The sequence below is a fragment of the Pongo pygmaeus genome, chromosome 17 (assembly GCF_028885625.2).
Source record: "Pongo pygmaeus isolate AG05252 chromosome 17, NHGRI_mPonPyg2-v2.0_pri, whole genome shotgun sequence".
Classification (NCBI taxonomy): domain Eukaryota; kingdom Metazoa; phylum Chordata; class Mammalia; order Primates; family Hominidae; genus Pongo; species Pongo pygmaeus.
Genome location: NC_072390.2, coordinates 21,988,729 through 22,009,533, shown reverse-complemented (window position 1 = coordinate 22,009,533; position 20,805 = coordinate 21,988,729). Strand labels below are relative to the sequence as shown.

Here is a 20,805-nt window from a genome sequence, read left to right as displayed (position 1 = left end):
GCATGGACACTTCATAAACTGTTGTGGGATAATTTGGGAATCAGACCGAGGGGTTGAGGAGGATATATTATTTAGGTGCACCGGCCCAGTCGGATTAACATCCAAAAAGTCTGAGCCCTGAACAAGTCTGAGTCCTGAACAAAGAGTTAAGTTACCTTTTAAGGATTTCGTGGGGCGGCGGGGGGGATCTGTGCAGAAGGAAGCATATTACAGAAGCAAGAAACAAAGACAGTTATTCAATTAATTGAGACATGCATTATATCATTTCTTACTTTCCAAGGAAAAATGTGTTTTATGGCTTGAGTTTATCTGTCTAGTGACCTTGCAGCTGCACAGCTAGAGAAACAGGGTTTTCACAATGCCTGGGAAAGGAGGAGAGATAAGGCTCACTAGCCACAGAAAAACAGGCAGATAATTTTTAAAGGGCTCCAGCTCTTTCTCTTTCTCAGGGGGAATTGGGTTTTCTTACATAGAACTGAGTTTCTGCTTACACATTCTTTAATTTCTTTTAACTCCTATTCCAAAACAAGTAAGTTCTTCTTATTTTTTGGGGGGATAGAGTCTCTCTCCGTCGCCCAGGCTGGAGTGCAGGGAGGCAATCTCAGCTCACTGCAACCTCCACCTCCCAGATTTAGGTGATTCTCCTGCCTTAGCCTCCCAAGTAGCTGGGATTACAGGTGCCCGCCATGACGCCCAGCTAGTTTTTGTATTTTTAGTAGAGACAAGGTTTCACCACGTTGGCCAGGCTGGTCTTGAGCTCCTGAACTCAAGTGATTCGCCTGCCGCAGCCTCCCAAAATGCTGGGATTACAGACATGAGCCATCGCACCTGGCCTCATAATCTCTTTAGTGGTCATAAAACTTCTTCTTTTTCTTTTTATATTTTATAATTAGCCCATACTGTCTAAAATCTATGCTTTAATCCAATTTGTCATTGATCGTAATATACTCCTTTATTACTGAAGTAGCTCTTTGAATAGTCTTCCAGGTTTTTAAGTCCTCTCCCTTCCCGTATTATAGGTAGATTGTGTCAGTTCTTTGTTGGTTGCAGAATACAGTTCAAACTTTCCAATACACCATTTCAGACTTTTAGAATCTGGCTCCATTCTCTTATTCTAGCTTCGTTTACTGTGTTATTTTGTTCACCTGTTGCCAAAATGCATTGGAGTATTTGCTACTGCCAGCATAGACCTAGCACTTAGAGTGGATTTTCCAGTCAGACCTGGGTTTGAATCTTACTATGCAACCTTGGGAAAATTGAGCTAATTTAGTCTCTCAGTTTGTTTCTTCACCTGTCAAATGGGATAATACCTACATTGTAAGATTTTCTGTGGATTCAGTGAGCTAAGTTAGTAGATATGCAATAAAATTTAATTCTTTTCCTTCTTGGCTCGTGTTTGTCATCTGAAATAAACTCTCTCATCCCATACTCTGCCAGCAAAAGTTCTTCTCAGTCTTCAAGGCACATTGCCAATATCCTCTCATTTTTTTTAGCTTTTCCTGATTATCTTTTTATCCTCCTGTCATTATTTCCTTTACTGATTTCCATGCAGTGTGTATATGATACGTACTCTGAAAAATTGTTGAGACTGGCTAACATCTTCAGAGCACCGTGGTCAGGTTCTCTAGTAATAGCATAGGTTTTGTGCTGGTGTTTTCCAGATTTAGTCATTTGGGTTCCCCTTTCACCACTTTTACCTTGTCCATGTGCCAACTATACTTTAACTGAAAATTTTTCTTTGAATGGGTTCACTTTTTAATTCAGTCTTAACAACACTGTGAGATCCGGGCTAGATTTTTGCTGGTTGTACTTTTTCTGTTCCGTATTAGAATGAGTATGTAACTACCAAACTTTTAAATATGTCCTAAAATCATTTGTATATACCATCAGTGTTATACCATCTTTGCTTTCTTTACTAGATAAGTTTGTAGTAATTCATTTTCCTTGCTACACCAAGCAAAGGGCAAATTAAAATGTGTTGTATTGCATCATTATGTTAATTATAAGAAGGTAAGTTTAATGTTTAAGGTTTCTATTCTCATCTATAAAGTAGCAAAGTATTCTGAGATTTATTTTACCTTAGACTATTTGCCTATTTCCCCCTTACTGATGCTAAAAAAACGATTTTTTTCCCAAGATTTATTAGTTTTCTAAGACAATGCTTTTAATCATTTAAAAACATTTTATAGTAATAATGTGACCTATAGAAATACTTTTGTTATTGCAGTGAGATGGAAGATTTTCGAGGTATAGCAGAAGAATCATTTCCAAGCTTTCTCACCAATTCATTATTTGGTAACAGTGGGATTTTGGAAAATGTCACTCTTTCTTCAAATCTTGGCTTGCCTGTTGCTGTTTCCACACTTGCTAGGAATAGATCCAGCACTGATAACAGGTAAGATTTGTTTGAGCAGATTTTTTTCCAGGTCCATAAAGCCTATAGCATGCTGATATTTATGTTCTGTTTCTCAGTCAAGCTTGAGCTTTTTATCTATGAGGTAGATGGGCAAATATGTGGAATGAATATAGAAAAGACAGAATTTACTGTCTCTTTCTCCACTGCATTGCCTTTTCAATGGATAGGTTTGGGTGGGTTTGGGATTTGAGCACCAGTTACCTATTTTGGTCTATTTTTTTTTTTTTTTTTTGTCTATAGTGTTTTGGATTTGTATTAGTTCAGTCATACTAACGGCTAGTAATGTAAAACAAGTTGTGTTAGCGAAGTTCAAAGGCAAATTAATCGTAAGGTTATAGGAGTACCTCTTGGCATCAAGGGGAGGAGTGCAGAGCTTTGCTGCAAGAAGGGACAGGAATTGAGATTTGGGAAGCCATCAGGACTTGGGTTTTTGTCATCCCACTCTGTTTCTCTCTGTATAACTCATTGTCTTCTCTCTCTCTCTCTTTTTTTTGCTAATTAAAAAAATATTTTGTAGAGATAGGGTCTTGCTATGTTAGCTAGGCTATTCTTGAACTCTTGGGCTCAAGTGATCCTCCTGCCTCAGCTTCCCAAAGCGTTGGGATTACAGGTGTGAGCTACAATACCCGGCCTCTTCTCTTTTTTAATACACTGGTTTTATTTGCTTTTCTGTTAATGTTACAGAATATGGCAACACAAATTCTCAAAAGACATCTATGAATTACATTTCTAGCTACAAAAGTTAAGTAATGAACTGTCTCTTGATATCTCATGAGTTTCTGGTCCATCTTAGGTTAGGTGTCTGTTCCAAATCCAGTCACCTGTGACTAGAGTTTTGGGTCATTGGATCTATTTAGAGGTATGACAGAGCCTCACTTTTTAATTCATTTCAGCCAGGTTTACTCTTTACTGGACTTGTATGGCTGTCTTTCTCTTTCTCTTCCAGCTTTCAATCTGTCCTAGGTTTCTGAGGTAACTTGGCTCTTGTCATTCTAGTAACTTTCAGCTCCTGAAGTCAAGTTTCTCTTTCTTAGAAACTCAACCAGGCTGGGCGTGGTGGTTCATGACTGTAATCCCAGCACTTTGGGAGGCCAAGGCGGGCAGATCACTTGAGTTCAGGAGTTCGAGACCAGCCTGGCCAACATGGCGAAACCCTGTTTACTAAAAATACAAACATTAGCCAGGCGTGATGACGCATGCCTCTAATCCCAGCTACTCGGGAGGCTGAGACAGGAGAATCTCTTGAACCCGGAAGGCGAAGATTGCAGTGAGCTGAGATTGGGCCACTGCACTCCAGCCTGGATGACAGAGGGAGACTCTGTCTCTAAAAAAACCCCCAAAACTCAACCAGCTTTTATTTTCTTTACTTTTAAAATTTCTGTTTTATTACCAGATTGATGTTTGGTTAAATACACCTTGTTTTGTATCTTCAACAGGATTGTGTATAGTTTACACATCCATTACATGTAGGGTCTTGCATAATATATAAAGTTTGCCTATGCTTAAACTGGCCACTTTCTTGTCTTCTCTCAACCTAAACATTTAGTGAGGAGCACCATCTTGACCTTTGGGATGAAGGGGTTGTATTAACACTCTCAGCTCTTTTAGCTTTAAGATTTTTGTGACTGTTTTGTTGAATACAGATAAACTCCCTATTGCCGAGCCACAGGTTTCCATGCTTTGCACAGAGGATGATGGTTTGAAATACAGGGGCCCTATTTGTTTTTACCCCTGGTGGTTGGTTTTACTGTCACGCAGCCCTATGTCATGATGACATTTAAATATCTGTAATTTAATTCTTAACAATTAAAACAAATTTTTTTGTATAGGTATCCTGATATCCAGGCATCTTACTTAGTAGAAGGGAGATTTTCAGTCCCATCCGGGTCATCTCCTGGAAGCCAGAGTGATGCTGAACCAAGAGAGAGGTTACAGCTTAGCTTCCAGGATGATGAGTAAGTTCATACCTTCATTTGCTTGTACTATGTTAAAAGTGGGTCTTATGCAGTCTTGTGGAAAATGACAATATGATTGTGTATGTAATTAATTCTGATTAATTCTAAGAATCTTGAAGAGTTTTCTTTTCTTTTATTTTGAGGCGAAGTTTCACTCACTCCGTTGACCAGGCTATAGTGCAATGGTGTGATCTTGGCTCACTGCAACCTTTGCCTCCCTGGTTCAAGCGATTCTCCTGCCTCAGCCTCCTGAGTAGCTGGGATTACAGGCAGGTGCCACCACGCCCAGTTAATTGTTTTTGTATTTTTGGTAGAGATGGGGTTTCACCATGTTGGCCAGGCTGGTCTCAAACTCCTGACCTCAAGTGAACCGCCCCGCCTGCCTTGGCCTCCCAAAGTGCTGGGATTAGAATTGTAGGTGTGAGCCACCGCGCCCGGCCAAGAGTTTTCTTTATGCATTATTAATCACATGTTTAGTCTTTCAAAACATTTTTTTTTTGGATTCTAAAAGTAACATGTGCTTTTGAAAAAAATAGAGAATATAGAAAATTATTTGGAAGACAGTAAAGGCCTGTAATCCCACTAACTAGAGAACAGCCATTGAGTACATTTTTATTTGTAGTCTTCCATACTATTTTGTATGTGCATTTATGCCTTTAAATCTTCTTTTTACTTCTAATATGAGGCTACAGAAAAAGAAAAATGAAAATAAATTTTTTTTTTTACAAAATAAGATTAAACTCTTATTCTGTTTATTACACAAAACATTAAGATGCAGTATTATGTTCAGCTTTCAACTACAATTAATATGAATCTGTGTCATAATGTTAATAACTATACTCAGGTCTATGTTGGTCATTTAGATTATTGCAGTTTTGCTATTATAAATGTAATAAACTTCCCTATGTGTACCTTTATATATACATTTTTCACATCTAGGATATTATTAGGATTTCTAAGGTTTAAATTGCTGAGGAAAAAATAGTTTATTTTAAAGACCATTACAAATTAACACATTGCTCTTTAGAAAACTTGTACCAGTTTATTCTGAATGCCGACTTCTCCCAGCCCTGCCCAACATTTGATGGTGCTATTTTTAATCTTTGAATTTTAGAGGTAAAAATAATTTATATAATACACATGTATATATGCATGGAAGAAAGTCTGGAAGTCTAAAAAACCAAAATGGTAATGGTGGTATTATAGACAATCTTGTTTTCTGTGTTTAAGTTTGTATTTGAGTATTTATGGGATTGAACCTACTTTAATGTCTATTCATTCCTTATATTTATGTTGTGAATTGCCTCTTGATAGCCTTTATATGTAAGTGCTTTATGTTAAAGATGTTAACCCTTGTGTATTCATTCTTTCAGTGTGTAATTTTGACTGAGTGCCTACTGTGTGCCACACACTTTTCCAGGTGGTTAGGAAATACCAGTGACTAAAACAGATGTTAAACAAGACACTAAAATATGCTAATTTTATAGTATATTGAAAGGGAAAAGTGCTAGGAAAAAATAGAATATAATAAGGAGGGTTATTAGGTAGGCTGAAGGCAGTGGTCAGTATGGGTCTCATTGTGGACATAAGATATGAGCCACGGGCACGACGGCTCATGCCTGTAATCCCAAGACTTGGGAAGGCTAAGGCAGGTAGATCGCCTGAGGTCAGGAGTTCGAGACCAGCGTGGCCAACATGGTGAAATCCCATCTCTACCAAAAACACAAAAATTTGCCAAGCGTAATGGCATGTGGCTGTAATCCTAGTTACTTGCGAGGCTGTGGCAGGAGAATTGCTTGAACCTGGGAGGTGGAGGTTGCAATGAGCTGAGATCACACCACTGCACTCCAGCCTGGGCAACAGAGTGAGACTCTGTCTCAAAAAAAAAAAAGAAAAAAGATATGAGCCAAGACTTGAGGGAGGGAGTTAACTATGTGGATGCCAGGGGGAAGCAGACTTCAGGCCAAAGGTGCGGCCAGCCTGAAGGAACTAAGGCAGGAGTGTAGCCCGTGTGGTTCACAGAGCAGCAGGGAGGCTGGGGAGGTGGTGAGCAGGACCTTGACTCTGACTCAGAGATATGGGAAGCCACTAGAGGGCTCCGTCTGAATTGTGTTTTAAAAGTCCCACCGTGAGAATCACTTGAGCCCAGGAGATCCAGGCTGCAGTGTGCCATAATTGCACCACTGCACTCTAGCCTGAGTGACAGAGTGAGACCCTGTCTCAAAAAAAGGCCCACTCTGGCTGTTGTGTGGAAAAAGAGACTGTAGGAGGCGAGAGTGGGAGCAGCATGGGCACAGAGCCTTGATTGTCCGGGAGTGAGGCAGATGGAAGAAAGCAACCAGGCCTGGTCCTCAGGATGCTTCACAGTGAGAAGCTGGGGACAGGAGGAATCAACAGCGAGATTAAGAGTTAGTGATCAGAGGCAGGAGGAAAACAAGCATCCTGGAAGCCATGTCAAGAGCATGTATAAAAGAAGAGTTACCCAACTATGTCAAATAAAATGAGGGCAAAGAATTGACCCTTGGAATTAGCATAGATTAGGTCATTGGTAACTCCAATAAGTAGTTTGGTGGAAGTAGGGACAGGCACCGTGGCCTACTCAGAATGAGTTTCAGAGAGAATGGGAGTTACTGTTAGAGGCAATAGACAGCTTGTGGAGTTTTGCTGCGAAAGGGAGCAGAGAAACGAGGTTATGACAGCTGGATGGTTGTAGTGGGTGAAGAGAAGTTTCACTTTTTTTTTGTGGTGGGAGAAGTTGCTGCATGTTTACGTGATAATAGGAATAATCTCCTGGAAAGGGTAAAACTTGCTGATGTAGAAAGGGAAGAGAATTGCTGCAGCAATGTCTGTGTCAGTAAGAGAGGGTAGGCCACAATGTGCAGTGTGGGGAGTGGCTTTAGCTGGGTAGGACTGCGGACAGTTCCTCTGTGGGAACAGGTGGGAGGACCGCCTGGGTGGGTAGAGAATCTGTGGAAGTTACCTTTTCAGTGCTTCAGGCTGAAAGTAGGGTTAGTGAAGTAGGAACCATAGTCATCAAGTCAGAGTGAGGGTGGAGGAGGAGGAGTTGGTGGTTTAAAAAAAAGATGTAAAATTATCACATGGGAGCATAGGAAAATGAATGGACAGGGTTGAAATGTTAGGATTCCTGGACAACATCAAGGGCCCAACTTGAGGGCCATGGGCGTGACTGTTCAGGGTGATTGTGATGTTTCCCCAGCTACACTGAGCTGTAGGAGTGCAGGTGAAGAGGAGGCAGAGAATTGGATTTAACCAGGGTTGTAGTTTATAAAGGGAGTGAGGGATAAGGTTGCTGAGGATGTAAGATTGGCCATGGGCTTTAGGTTAAGAAGGAGGAGAGGGTATGGACGGGGGAGGGAGAGTGATGTGGTGGCACAGATGGGTTGGAGGTGCAGGTGGGATTAGCCTCATATAGTTGTGGTACTAGAGGCAAGAGGGGTAGTAGGTGATTCAAAGCTGTGAGGCTCTAGGGAGAGCGACCTGGAAGTGGCACTGAGGGCAAGAAGGGCGTATATATTCCATCTCCACACCAGGTGATGCCACGGCTGTGGGAGAGATGAGGGTCCCCACTTGTCAGAGCTTGGGGGTAGCAATGTCCTCACAGGCTATTCAGGCTTTCATTAAAGCAGTAAGGTGAAAGGAATGTTCAGAGAAGAGATTCAGGAATGGCAGATCTTGTCAACCCAGCTCTGTAAATTATAGAAGGCACAGTAGAAGGGTTTTGTTTGTTGGGGAGTAGAAGGGCTGTGCAGTCTTCAAGGGGCTTGGAGTGCCAGCAGTGAGGCATCCCGGGCTGCTTTTAGGAGCTGAAAATCAGTAAAGGGCATTGTGAAGTTAGTCCCACTCACCTGTTGCTGTGAGGAAACCATAAATGTCAGGGATGGGAGGGCATCTTGAGGGTATCCTCTTGACTCTTGCTGGAGGCCAGGAGCTCTGGAAACTGGTCTTGTTGGTCCTTGTTCATGGAAGACAGGAGGCCTGGCGAGGTGGAGTCTTAGACTCAGTGCCTGGGGAGAGGTAAGTGCTTAGAGCTAGCTCTTGACTCTTGAACAGTCTGAAGCCCTGAGTTGCTGGTCTGAGTATAGGGCTTCTTGGGACACTATACTGGAGGGTCAGCAGCCTGGAGAGGCATGGCCTCAGTCTCCCGGTGAGGGATGGCTTCTTTGACCCCTTCTTGGGGAGGAGGGAATTTGTGTTTCAAAATGTCTTTATTCTAATCTTGGAATAAATTAATACTTTAGCTGAGTACAGAATTTTAGGATGAAAATAAATTTTCACACAATTTTGAAGATATTGCTACATTGTACATGAAGTCTGGTATAATCTTGATAGTTGGTTTTTTATCTGAACTATGTTTTCTCTCTGGAAATTTTAGAATCCCGTCTGAGTCCCTTGTGGGTGGGGCTATTTTCCTCCATTCACTGAATTCTAATTGGCATTGGTTTGGAGATCAGTTCTAGATAACTATGGTTTTTCTTCTAGTTTTTCCTTTTCTTTTTCCAGAACTACTGTTTCGGATTGCCTGGGTTGTTCTATATCTACTTTTTTTTTCCCTTTTTTTCTGTTTTAGTGCAAAAAGACATTGTTCTAGGTAAGTTTCTTTTTTTTTTCCTGCTCATTAAATCATTTGGCAATCATAATTTTCATCATGAGAGCTCTTTTTTTGACCTTTTTTTTTAATGGGCCCTTTTTGTGGATGTACACTTGACCCTTGAACAACCCAAGTTTCGACTGTGTGCTTCCACTTACAAGCAGATTTCTTTCAACCAAATGTGGATGGAAAATACAGTATTCGTGGATGTGAAACCTGAGTGTAGTCAGTGCTAACTGTAGGACTTGAATATTGCATGTTTTGGTACACGCGGGGGTCCTGGAACCAGTCCCCCATGTATACCGAGGGTTGACTGTAACAGCTACATGGATACTTCTGAAGATTGTAATTAGAAATTTTGAAAGTTCTGTAAACTGTTCCTTTTATCCGGGGCTGCTTGCGTAGTTTGTTCATTTTTATTTTTGTCTCTTGAGCTGCTCCTTTTTTTCTTGTCTGATTTGTGGCTGTCTTCTAGGCTGCCTAGTGTGGGCATCCTTATCTGTTGTGTATGTAACTCTTATTTCTCATTGGCTTCCACACAAGAGGGACGTTGTTCCTGGCCATTTACTGTAGAGTGTGCAGGTTGGAGTCTTAAATTTTATGCCAGATGTTTAATGCTTTCTTCTGGGCCGCTGTAACTGCCGTCGCTTCGTTCTCCACAGGCATTTTCTGTGCCTTGATTGCAGGCAAGCCCTTCCCTCCCCATTGTCAGGTGCTCATTGTCGTGTGTGCATGGCTGTTGTCTCTCGGGTGGGAAAGAAGGGTGGGTGCTCCTGCCATGCTTCATGCCGGGCTTTCAGTCCCCCCCCTCCTGCGTTCTCCGACTCCCTCCTGCCCTCCTTCTGACTGTAGTCACGGAACATTTTTGTGTTTCTCCCTGGCAGATTTGTTTCCTTTTCTGCTTCCGGGCCCTTCTGTTCTTGGATTGTGGCTTTCTTTCCCCCTGCACACCCCATCTGCTTTTCAGATTCCAGAATCTGGGGTAAGCGTGGGTTAGGACTGGTAGTTCTTACCCAGATTGCTTCACTTTTATAGATTTCCTTACTGTCATTTTATTGGACACTTGGAAGTTGCTATTGCCTCTTTAACTGGAAACTTATGACTGAGTTTGAAAAATTTTTTTGAGCTAATAAAAATATGGGATAGCTGTAGTTTTGAGGAATTAGCATTTTTAGAGGGATGGTGGTGAATGTAGTGTGCCCTGCTCTCAACTGTCCCTGTCATTCTAAAGTTCTGGTGGTCATACTACATGCTTTTCTCAGGGAGGGCTTTAAACATGGAAATGGACCTAACTGTCCTGACTTATTTACTTCCTATCACCATCTTGCTCCCCCACCCCTTTTCCTTTCTGTCCTTGCTACCCCTTGACTTTGTAACTATGTATAGTCTTTCCACCTATGCCTTTCCTTTCCTGTACTCAGTGAAATTTTCCTGTACCTACCCACGAGTGCACCTTTGGCTTAAGCTAGTGACTTTTTATGTACTACAGCCCCAGTAAAGAGATGGAGAAACTGGGAAGTAAATTGTAGTTAGGGTTGGAGAGTTGCCTCAGGCATGAAAGGTTGGGATTTGAGAAATATGGAAGGACTTTTAAAAAAAATCCATCCTGGCCAAATTTGAGTCTGGCTCTAGGTATCAGTTTGTCATGTAATGAATTTGTTGCATTTAGAGGCTTTTTCCTGAAGTTCCATTCCCACCCCTCTCTTTCTGTGGTGAGCTGCTCTAGACCCAAGAGCTTTTGGAGTAGGGTAGGAGGAAAATTGCCTGTAAGAAAAATACTTTCATCCACACAGAAAACAGCAGAGGTAGAAAGAAAGATAAGGACAAGAACTAGGACTAGGGATAAAAGTAAAAACAATTGAAACCTTTATTAATTCACAGATTTGGCTATTTTGGCAAATATGCCAATATCCTTTAAGTCTGCAGATTTTAGAAAGCTGAAGTATGTAGACTGGTAATTTCAAGGATACTTATTTTGGAAGTAAAAAAACCACTTTTTGCTGCTTGAAAGAGTAACAGTATGACGTTCTCTTTGATTTTGGTAGGCCGTGTATCACTGGACCCAAAATGTTGCTTCAGTCCCCAGAATACAGTGCAGTGTTAGCAGTTGTAGTTTTCTGGCTAGACTCAAATTTTTTTTTTATTGCTTCCATTTTTTCTTTTTAAGAGGTGAAATACATAACTGATTAATAAATATTTTGTAAATTTACCCAAGGTAACTAACATTTTATCGTTCTTCTGTTTCCTAATAAAAAAGTTCTATCTCTAGGAAAAAGAGCTATGTGGAAAGTCAACGTTTGTCAAATGCTCTCCGCAAACAGTCAGCTTTACAAATGGAGACAGCAGGACCAGAAGAGGAGCCAGCTGGAGCTACAGAATCCTTGCAGGGCCAAGATCTCTTCAACAGGACTTCACCAGTGGAACAAGCACAAGGTACTGAACTATTTGAAATTATTTCTTAATGCATATGTTTTAATTTCCTTTTTCATTTCCTTATCTTTGGATTTTTTTTTTTTTTTTTTTGAGGCAGGGTCTCACTCCTGTCGCCCAGGCTGGAGGGCTGGAGTGCAGTGGCGTGATCACAACTCACTGCAGCCTCAACTTCCTGGGCTGCTCAACCTATCTTCCCATCTCAGCCTCCTTAGTAGCTTGGTCTACAGGCACACACCACCATGCTAGGCTAATTTCTTGTGTTTTTAATAGAGACGGGGTTTCGCCATGTTGCCCAGGCTGGGCTTGAACGCCTGGACTCAAGTGATCTGCTGTGCCCTGGCCTGCCAGAATGCTGGGATTATGGGCATGAGCCACTGTGCCTGGCCTTTTTTTTTTTTTGCTTAATTTTGAGATGGGTTCTAGCCGTGTTGCCCAGCCTGGTCACGAACTCCTGGGCTCAAGCAATTCTCCCTCCTCAGCCTCTCGAGTAGCTGGGACTGGATGCATGCATTGTCACTGCTGGCTTCGATGTAGTCATCTTGTACTATCATATTGTAAACTGAAAATGCTTTGGTTCGCATTGTACCTATAATACCATATTTACGGTACTTTTATAGAAAAGGTCTCCGCTTAACCTTGTTGACTGATTTCAGCTGAAATTCTCTTTGCTTTGGAAACCATGCTGTCAGATGGCCACAGCATACTTTATGTTCAAGACACGCCTGTTTTTAGTGTATCTTCCACTTTTCTCCCACTAATTAATTTATATTCTTATCGAGAGTCAATTTTGTTTCTAAGCCTATTTTTTTTATAAAACTGGTGAATTATAAGTTCTAAAAGAAATTACTGTTTCTAAGAAAACTAGGTTGAATGCATTGGAAATACTCAAGGGTAAGTCATTTGAAAAATTGCCCTCGGGCCAGGCATGGTGGCTTACGCCTGTAATCTCAACACTTGGGGAGGCTGAGGTGGGCAGATCACCTGAGGTCAGAAGTTCAAGACTAGCCTGGCCAACATGGCGAAACCCTGTCTCTCCTAAAAATACAAAAATTAGCCAGGCGTGGAACTGGCTACCTGTAATCCCAACTACTCGGGAGGCTGAGGCAGGAGAATCTCTTGAACCCGGGAGGTGGAGGTTGCAGTGAGCCGAGATCGTGCCACTGCACTCCAGCCTGGGTGACAGTGTAAGACTTCGTCTCAAAAAGAAAAATTGCTCTCAAATTAGATGTGGAGAAGAAACTACAAAAATATGGGGGGTCAGGCACTGTGGCTCATGTCTGTAATTCCAGCTGAGGTGGGTGAATGGCTTGAGCCCAGGAGTTCAATATCAGCCTGGGCAACAAGGTGAAACTCTGTCTGTACAAAAAATACAAAAATTAGCAGGGTATAGTGCTGTGCGCGTTAAGTCCCAGCTACTTGGGAGGCTGAGGTGGGATTGCTTAAGCCCAGGCGATCAAGGTGATCATGCCATTGCACTCCAGCCTGGGAGACAGACCCAGACCCTATCTCGAAAATAAATAAATAAATAAAAATATAGGGAAAGTTGTTTAAAAACATCATAGGCTTCTGCTGTCTGATTCCTTTTAAGTACTCCACATTCACTTTCTTTCATCAAATCAAAACTTGAAATTGAAAAGTACATTCTATGCACTTATATAGTGTGGTATTCTGTAACTCCAAACTAGTTCAGTGCTCAAAAGGACTTGCCTGATTGTATGTTGTAAGATTGATGAATGAGTACACATTATATGTTAGAAAAATTTTAAGGGAGGTTTGTATTTCTCTTGATGAAAAATGTTATATATATGAAAGAAAAGAGTGGTATTATCACTCAAGCAATAAAAGAAAAAAATAGATGAATTAGATTTCAGAATTAAAAACTTCTATGCTTCAAAAGACACTGTGAAGAAAGGGAAAAGACTGGGCCGGGTACGGCGGCTCACGCCAGTAATCTCAGCACTTTGGGTGGCCAAGGCGGGCAGATCACCTGAGGCTGGGAGTTCGAGACCAGCCTGACCAACATGGAGAAACCCCGTCTCTACTGAAAATACAAAATTAGCCGGGCATGGTGGCACATGCCTTTAATCCCAGCTACGCGGGAGGCTGAGGCAGGAGAATCGCTTGAACCCGGTAGGTGGAGGTTGTGGTGAGCTGAGATTACCCCATTGCACTCCATCCTTGGTGATAAGAGCGAAACTCCATCTCAAAAAGAAAAAAAAAGAACTTGTACAAATGGCCAGTAAACACATGAAAATATACCCAGTATCATTAGACATCCAGGAAATGCAATTCAAAACCACAGTGAGGCTGGGCACAATGGTTCATACCTGTAATCCCAGCACTTTGGGAGGCCGAGGTGAGTGGATCATTTGAGGTCAGGAGTTCGAGACCAGCCTGGCCAACATGGTGAACCCCTGCCTCTACTAAAACAACAAAAATTAGCTGGGTGTGGTGGCGGGCGCCTGTAGTCCCAGCTACTTGGGGGGCTGAGGCAGGAGAATCACTTGAACCTGGGAGGTGGAGGTTGCAGTGAGCCGAGATTTGCGCCACTGCATTCCAGCCTGGGTGACAGAGAGAGACTCTGTCTCAAAAACAAAAACAAACAAACAAAAAGCAATAAAAACAGAACCACAATGAGATGCTGCTTCACAATCTCTAGGCTAACTATAATAAAAAAAAAAAAAAGGAAAATAACGTGTTTGTGAGGATATGGAGAAATTGAAATCCTCATACATTATTGGTAGAAATGTAAAGTGGCACAGCCACTTTGGAAAGCAATTTGACAGTTCCTCAAAATGTTAAACATTGTGTTACCACGTGGCTCTGCATTTGCACTCCTAGGTATATACCCAAGAGAAAGGAAACCACATATCCACACAGAGACTTGTTTTTGTTTTGTTTTGTTTTTGAGACAGAGTCTTGCTCTGTCACACCCAGTGCGTGGTGTGATCTCGGCTCAGTGCAGCCTCTGCCTCTTGAGATCCAGTGTTTCTCCTGCCTCAGTATTGCAAGTAGCTGGGATTACAGGCATGCACAACTACACCCAGCTAATTTTTGTACATTTAGTAGAGACGGGGTTTAGCCATATTGGCTAGGCTGGTCTCGAACTCCTGACCTCAAGTAATCCACCCACCTCAGCCTCCCAAAGTGCTGGGATTACAGGCATGAGCCACTGTGTCCGACCTCACACAAAACCTTGTACATGAATGTTCATAGCAGCATTACTCATAATAGCCAAAAAGTGGAAGCAATTCAGATGTTAATCAACTGATGAATGGACAAAGAAAATGTAGTATGGCCACGTGAGTGGAGTATTACTCATCCACAAAAAGGAGCAAAGTACTGGTACGTGCTTTAATACAGGTGAGCCTTGAAAACATGCCAAGTGAGAGAAGAAAGACACAGAAGGCCACAAAATGTATGGTTCTGTTTATCCATAGGGAAATCTATAGATACAGAATGGCAAATAACAGAAAGTAAATTATTGGTTGTCAGAGGCTAGAAGGTAGCGGGAATGGGGAGTGATTGCTAATGGGTATAGTGTTTCATTTTGGAATAATGAAAATAGTGGTGATGGCCGCACAACCTAGTGAACATACTAAAAGCCACTGAGCTGTATACCTTAAAAGAGTGAATTAATGATATATGAATTGTATGTATCAATTAAAAAAACTTCCCATGTACCTATCCATTGGTATAAGATTTTGTCATACTTGCATCATCTCTCCTTTTCACTACTTTTTTCTGATATTTTAAAATTTTAGACGCCATTTGTGCGTATTTCAGTATGCATCTCCAAAAATGTGGACATTTTCTTACATAACGACAGTGCTATTAACACAGCTAACGAACTTAGTGATTATTTTTTTATTATCTGATACAGTTGTTCATATTGATTTGTGTGAATGGGGGTCTGAGAGAGGTTTTGTTATGCTGCAGCACCTTTGTTGCGTCTCATGTGTCAGTGCCTTGTTGAAATACTCTAAGTCAGTCACACTGTAGTTTGTCCCACTATTTGGGTTTGTCCCTTTGCTTACTCAAGGTGCCATTTCTCTTGTTTCTCTCTCCACATCTCCTTCAAAGCAAAAGTTAGCTGTAAAGTCTTGATTAGATACATATTCAAGTTCTTTGGTACAATTTTTTTTATGAATTCCCCACCCTAACATTTAAAAACATGTAACTGACCTATGATGGATTTGTATACATCATTTAAAAGTGCTTTTATTCTATTTCAAGAGAAGAATATTTCTTGCTATTTTTAGGTATCGTTGGGTATTTGGTTGATAAAATAACCTGGTCTCTCAGTTTGTTTTTGTTTTCTTATACAGACTCACCTATTGATTTTCATTTACAGTCATGGATGAATAATAAGGAACCCGAGGTAACCTTTTATATATTTGTTATCATTTTCTGGAGTATTATAGGGCAGTAAAATTTCATATTTCGCATATATAACTGTTAATATTAGTTAGATGTCATCTACTTTTTTCTAGTAGAGCTCTAACTTATCCAGCTTCAGTAAAAATGGGAGTTTCTCTCAAGTAATGAGAAGGTTCGGGGTAGTGCTGGTGCCTCGGGACTGTATTCTTGGGCATGGTGATGTCAGAGCTGAGTCCATCTGTTTGCTCTGCTTCACTCTGTACTGGCTTCATCTAGAGTGTTAGCTCCATGAGGGCAAGCATTTGTGTGTGTGTGTGTGTGTGTGTGTGTGTGTGTGGCTTCATCTAGAGTGTTAGCTCCATGAGGGCAAGTGTGTGTGTGTGTGTGTGTGTGTGTGTGTTTCATTGTATCCTGAGTGCCTGAGTGTCTGGAATGGTTCTCGGCCCTTAGTTGTCACTTAATAATTTGTTAAATGATAGAGAAGCTGTCTCATTTGTCGGCAACACAAGCCTATACTCTTAACACTTGTGATCAGAAAAGAGAAAAAAGACAGGTCTAATGAGCTCACTTGGCTCATATGTCCTCCACTCTGCAAATCACTGTGCCAAGGGGTGGGTTGGGATGAGCCTGGATCTAATGTCCACTTCTGTGTGTGTGCTTGTGCATGAGTGTGTATACATGCGCAGATAGAGGAATGCAAGTGACAACCCCACTGGACCACGTGAAGTATAAAGGATGGGCTCTTCAAAGGAGAGATGCTGAGAAGATAAACAGTTTATGCCCAACATTACCACCAAACCTGGATTTCAGGCATGCAGTCATGAATTTATGAGACTTACTTACAAAATATCAACTAAACACTGTTAAAACTTATAAAAAGGAGGCACACTTTTTGTTTTGTAAGAGTTGTAAAGTTTATTTTTATAGAATGATTGCAAAAGGGTCTAAAGTAAAAGTTATTTCCCTGTGCCAGCGATTGGCAAACCATAGCTTATGGCCTGCATCCAGTCTGCTGGCTGTTTTTGTAAAGTTTTATTGGAATACAGTTGTGCCCGTTTGTATATGTTTTGTTTATGGCTGTTATTTGTGCTACAACAGCAGAATTGAGAAGCTGTGACAGAGATTGTACTGCTCATAAAGCCTGAAGTATTTATTATCTGGCCCTTGCACAGAATGTTTGTTGACCGTACCCTATGCACTCATCCTGTATGTGACCCCTAGTAAGTTTCAAGTGCGAGAGATGCTTTTTAGAGGAAGTTAGGTGTAGTGAAGTTGAAATTAATTAATTTTTGAAATTAATAATATAAGGGACCTTAAAACTGGAAAGCAACGTAAGTATAGAAACATGAGATGCTTGATTAAAAAGAGGAAGAAATGAGAATAGGGGAAAATAAATGTGTTAGAAAACAGACTGAAGGGAGCTGCTACTATGTGTAGGTCTCATCTCACCTGTGGAGCTATGCCACTTTGTGAGAATGGAGACATTTTCTAGGGACCAAGCATGGCAGAGTACACGGCGTTCTCAGTAGCCAACATGACCAAAAAGACAGGGATGTTTTACATATTGTGCTTTCCCATACAGATTTTTTCCCAATTTTTATATTATAAAAACTTTCAAAGCTCAGAGTTTATATGGCACAGCTGTTAACATTTGCCATATTTTAAGTGATCATCTATTTTAAATAACAGTAGATTATAGTAGTCCTTGATGCCCCTGGTGCTTAGTTATTTGTGAGAAAAGCTCAGCACTGTTCTCTCTAAATGTAAAATTGGATTAAGATTCCATGTTTCCGTCTTAAAAATCAGTGCGCATTTTTGCAATATAATTCCTATGCTGGTGTTATTTACATATATATATGTAATATATATGAAATATAATCACACTGAGAGGGAAATGTTACATTTTCATTCTGGGCCTTGAGTATCCTTATTAAATGGCTGCGTGCCCTTTAGGGTTACATGTTCCCTGGTTGAGGAGCAGAGAAATTGATTTTTCCAATGTAATGGTGCAGAGTTCCTTAGATACAGGCTGCCGGGTCTAGCTTTGCTGTTATCTTCACTTTCTCCTAAGCCTTGTGTCGCTCAAGTTCAGTTATGTATTTGTGTACTTACTATATTACAGGCCTCTCTGAGCATGTGCACAGTTTGAGGGAAACCTTAAGTTTTAAGGATGTTCTATTGGGTAGGTCAGGTGAGGGAGGTGGCATGGGGGAAAGAGAAATTATTAATACATGTACAATTGCTAGCCCTTTATTGCCTAAGCTGTGATTTACAGATACTGAACACATTGGAGGTTGAGAACGTACTTGGTCCTTTTTGTAGCCTTGTACTATGCTCTTCAGAGCCCTGAATGTGCTTCTCTTACTTGCCGTTTTGTTTCTTATAGATTGTTGTGCTTGATGCTGGAAAACATTTTGAAGACAAGACTCTAAACAGTGACCTAAGCCACACTAGCTTATTAGAAAATGAGAAACTTATGTTATCAACAAGCTTGGAAGATTCTTCTGGTACTGCAGAGTAACCTGTGTTTCCCTGGTCTTCACCTTGCCACTCCACTTTATTCTTCTTTGTTGCAGTAGTTATGATGCCAACTTTTTGGGTTTTTTGTCCTTACCTTTTCTTCCTACCTGCCAGCACTCAAATGGCCACTTCTATTAAGTGATGGAATTCAAGAATTTATTTCTATATATCTATCCTGATATGATTATACTCATCCTCAGTTGAACATTGTTAGGGTACAGAGTAGTCACCTGGAGGTGCCCTTTGGTATATAGCACTGTGTTTAGAAATTGGGGGAACCATGAAATTTTTTTTTTTTTTTTTTTTTTTTTGGAGATGGGGTCTCACTCTGTCACCCCTGCTGGAGTACAGTGGCGTGATCTTGGCTCACCACAACCTCCGCCTCCCGGGTTCAAATGATTCTCCTGCATCAACCTCCTGAGTAGCTGGGATTACAGGCGCCCACCACCATGTCTGGCTAATTTTTGTATTTTTAGTAGAGACAGGGTTTCACCATGTTGGCGAGGCTGGTCTGGAACTCCTGACTTAAAGTGATCTGCCCACCTCGGCCTCCCAAAGTGTTGGGATTACAGGCGTGAGCTGGAACCATGAAATATTTGGCCTCTGCTCTCGGACACCTTAGTCAGGTGCAGAGAAGAGATGCAGAGCCAATTGTCAGATTGGGTTTCATAAACCCAACAGGCCCCAAATGTGCCTGGGAATTATAGGGGGTGAGAAATTAACTCTGATTGAGGCAGGTACTGAAGGTTTCTAGAAAAAGGTTGGAGCCTGTGCCAGGCCTTAGATATGGGAGGAGGAGGACATGTCAGGAAGCAGGAGCAGCATCAGCAAAGGCCCTGCTGTAAGCACGTGGGTTGTGTTTTGGGAAACAGCCAGGGGTCTTGTGTGGCAAGTTTACAGCACCTATAGGAGGCCACATTGGTGAATAAGCCCAGAAAAGTAGACTGGGGCCACATTATGCATGGCTTTGAAAACCAGGCTGATGAGCTGAGTGAGCATCACATCCATGGAGAGCAGGTTTTGCTACCAAAGGAGTTTTCAGACTTTTTTGGATTTTGGAATAGTGGATAAATAATCATAGACCTGAATGTATCTAATCTTTGATTGCTTTAGTATGCTAGATTCTTGTAGACAGAATTGCTAAGACATAGGTGATGAGTGTTGTTGAGACTCTTAATGTTGATTGCAAAATTGACCTCTAAAATGACATTGCCAACTTAGAAGACCATGACTGATTGAGAGGTCATGTTTTATTTTGTGCTTGCTGAGCTGGGTGTTACAGTGTTGAAAACCCCTGCAGTGGCCTTTCTCCTTCCCTCCCTCCTCCCTCCTTCCTCCCTTTCTTCCTTTTACTTCTCCTGTGATAGGCTTATCTATACTTTTTTGATAGAGGTAACCATTTGCCACACCATTTTCTGGAAAGTCTGCTTTCTTCTCATTGATTTGTGATGCTACATTTATTGTATCCTGACTTTTGATAACATGCCAGGGTCTGTTTCTGTCCTGTCATCTCAAAGAGGTTAAATATTTATCTTGTATTAAAATGTTCATAATGGTTTATAATTGACTGAAGTTACAATAGTTTTCTCATGTCAAAAAAAAAACACCAAAATCTTAGTCCATTGACTCATTTATGTCTTATTGGCCTTTTTAATTACAAATTATTGCTTAGTCACTACTTTAAAGCATGTCCTATTTTTTCTCGATTTTATCAATAGATGATGATATTGATGATGAAATGTTTTATGATGATCATTTGGAGGCTTATTTTGAACAACTGGCAATTCCAGGAATGATATATGAAGACCTAGAAGGACCAGAACCGCCAGAAAAAGGTTTTAAGTTACCTACAAATGGTCTTAGTCAGGTGTGTTCCAGTCTTTATGATTTTTCAGAAATTTGACATTAGAAAATTACTATTGGTCTCCTTGGATGTTCACATGAAATGTAAGCCTTTGGACTTTGGACTTTTCTTTGGACTCTGTGTTTCCGAGGTATGAATTGATGAGAAATGCCTACCCTTTCTTCCTTCTTGGTACCTTTCCCTCACCTACAGAAAATTAAAGGAGTAACACAATGGACATCTACAGCCTCTTCCTCCAGTTAACCAATTGCTAAAGTTTGCCACCTTTGCATTTTCTTTCTCTCTCCATAAATACTTTCTTCTCTGAATCATTTGAAAGTAAGTCACAGAGAGTATGACATTTCACTCGAATACTTCAGCATTTATCTTTTGTAGATAAGGACATTTTCCTGCATAGCCACAATTCTGTTACCTAACTTTGATATAATAATTTAAATTACTGTACAGTCCATATTCACATTTACCCAATAATCCCCAGAATATCCTTTATTCTTACTATTTTTTATCTACAATTTAATCAAAGATTAACCTTGCCTTTGGTTGTCCTGTCTCTTTATTCTCTTTTAATTTGGAGTAGTTCTTTCATGACGTGATCTATTTTGTAAAATCTAGGCCCTTTGTTTTGTAG

At 40.9% G+C, this 20,805-nt stretch overlaps 1 protein-coding gene across 11 annotated transcripts in view; it reads left to right on the top strand.

Annotated features, from left to right (window-relative positions):
* The window catches only part of CEP192 (centrosomal protein 192), a 130,149-nt gene that overhangs the window by 5,594 nt on the left and 103,750 nt on the right, over positions 1 to 20,805 (top strand). For 9 of the 11 annotated variants that reach the window (XR_008495390.2, XM_063653346.1, XM_054460249.2 and 6 more), the window contains 6 exons: positions 2,228 to 2,395; positions 4,246 to 4,371; positions 11,238 to 11,413; positions 15,742 to 15,794; positions 18,180 to 18,300; positions 20,032 to 20,180. Coding sequence is in view for 10 of the 11 variants with exons in the window: in XM_063653346.1 (XP_063509416.1) it covers positions 2,232 to 2,395; positions 4,246 to 4,371; positions 11,238 to 11,413; positions 15,742 to 15,794; positions 18,180 to 18,300; positions 20,032 to 20,180 (789 nt within the window). In the remaining variant the exon portion in view is untranslated. The remainder of the gene's footprint in view (positions 1 to 2,227; positions 2,396 to 4,245; positions 4,372 to 11,237; positions 11,414 to 15,741; positions 15,795 to 18,179; positions 18,301 to 20,031; positions 20,181 to 20,805) is intronic. The other 2 variants (XM_054460248.2, XM_063653342.1) reach the window with 1 other exon arrangement.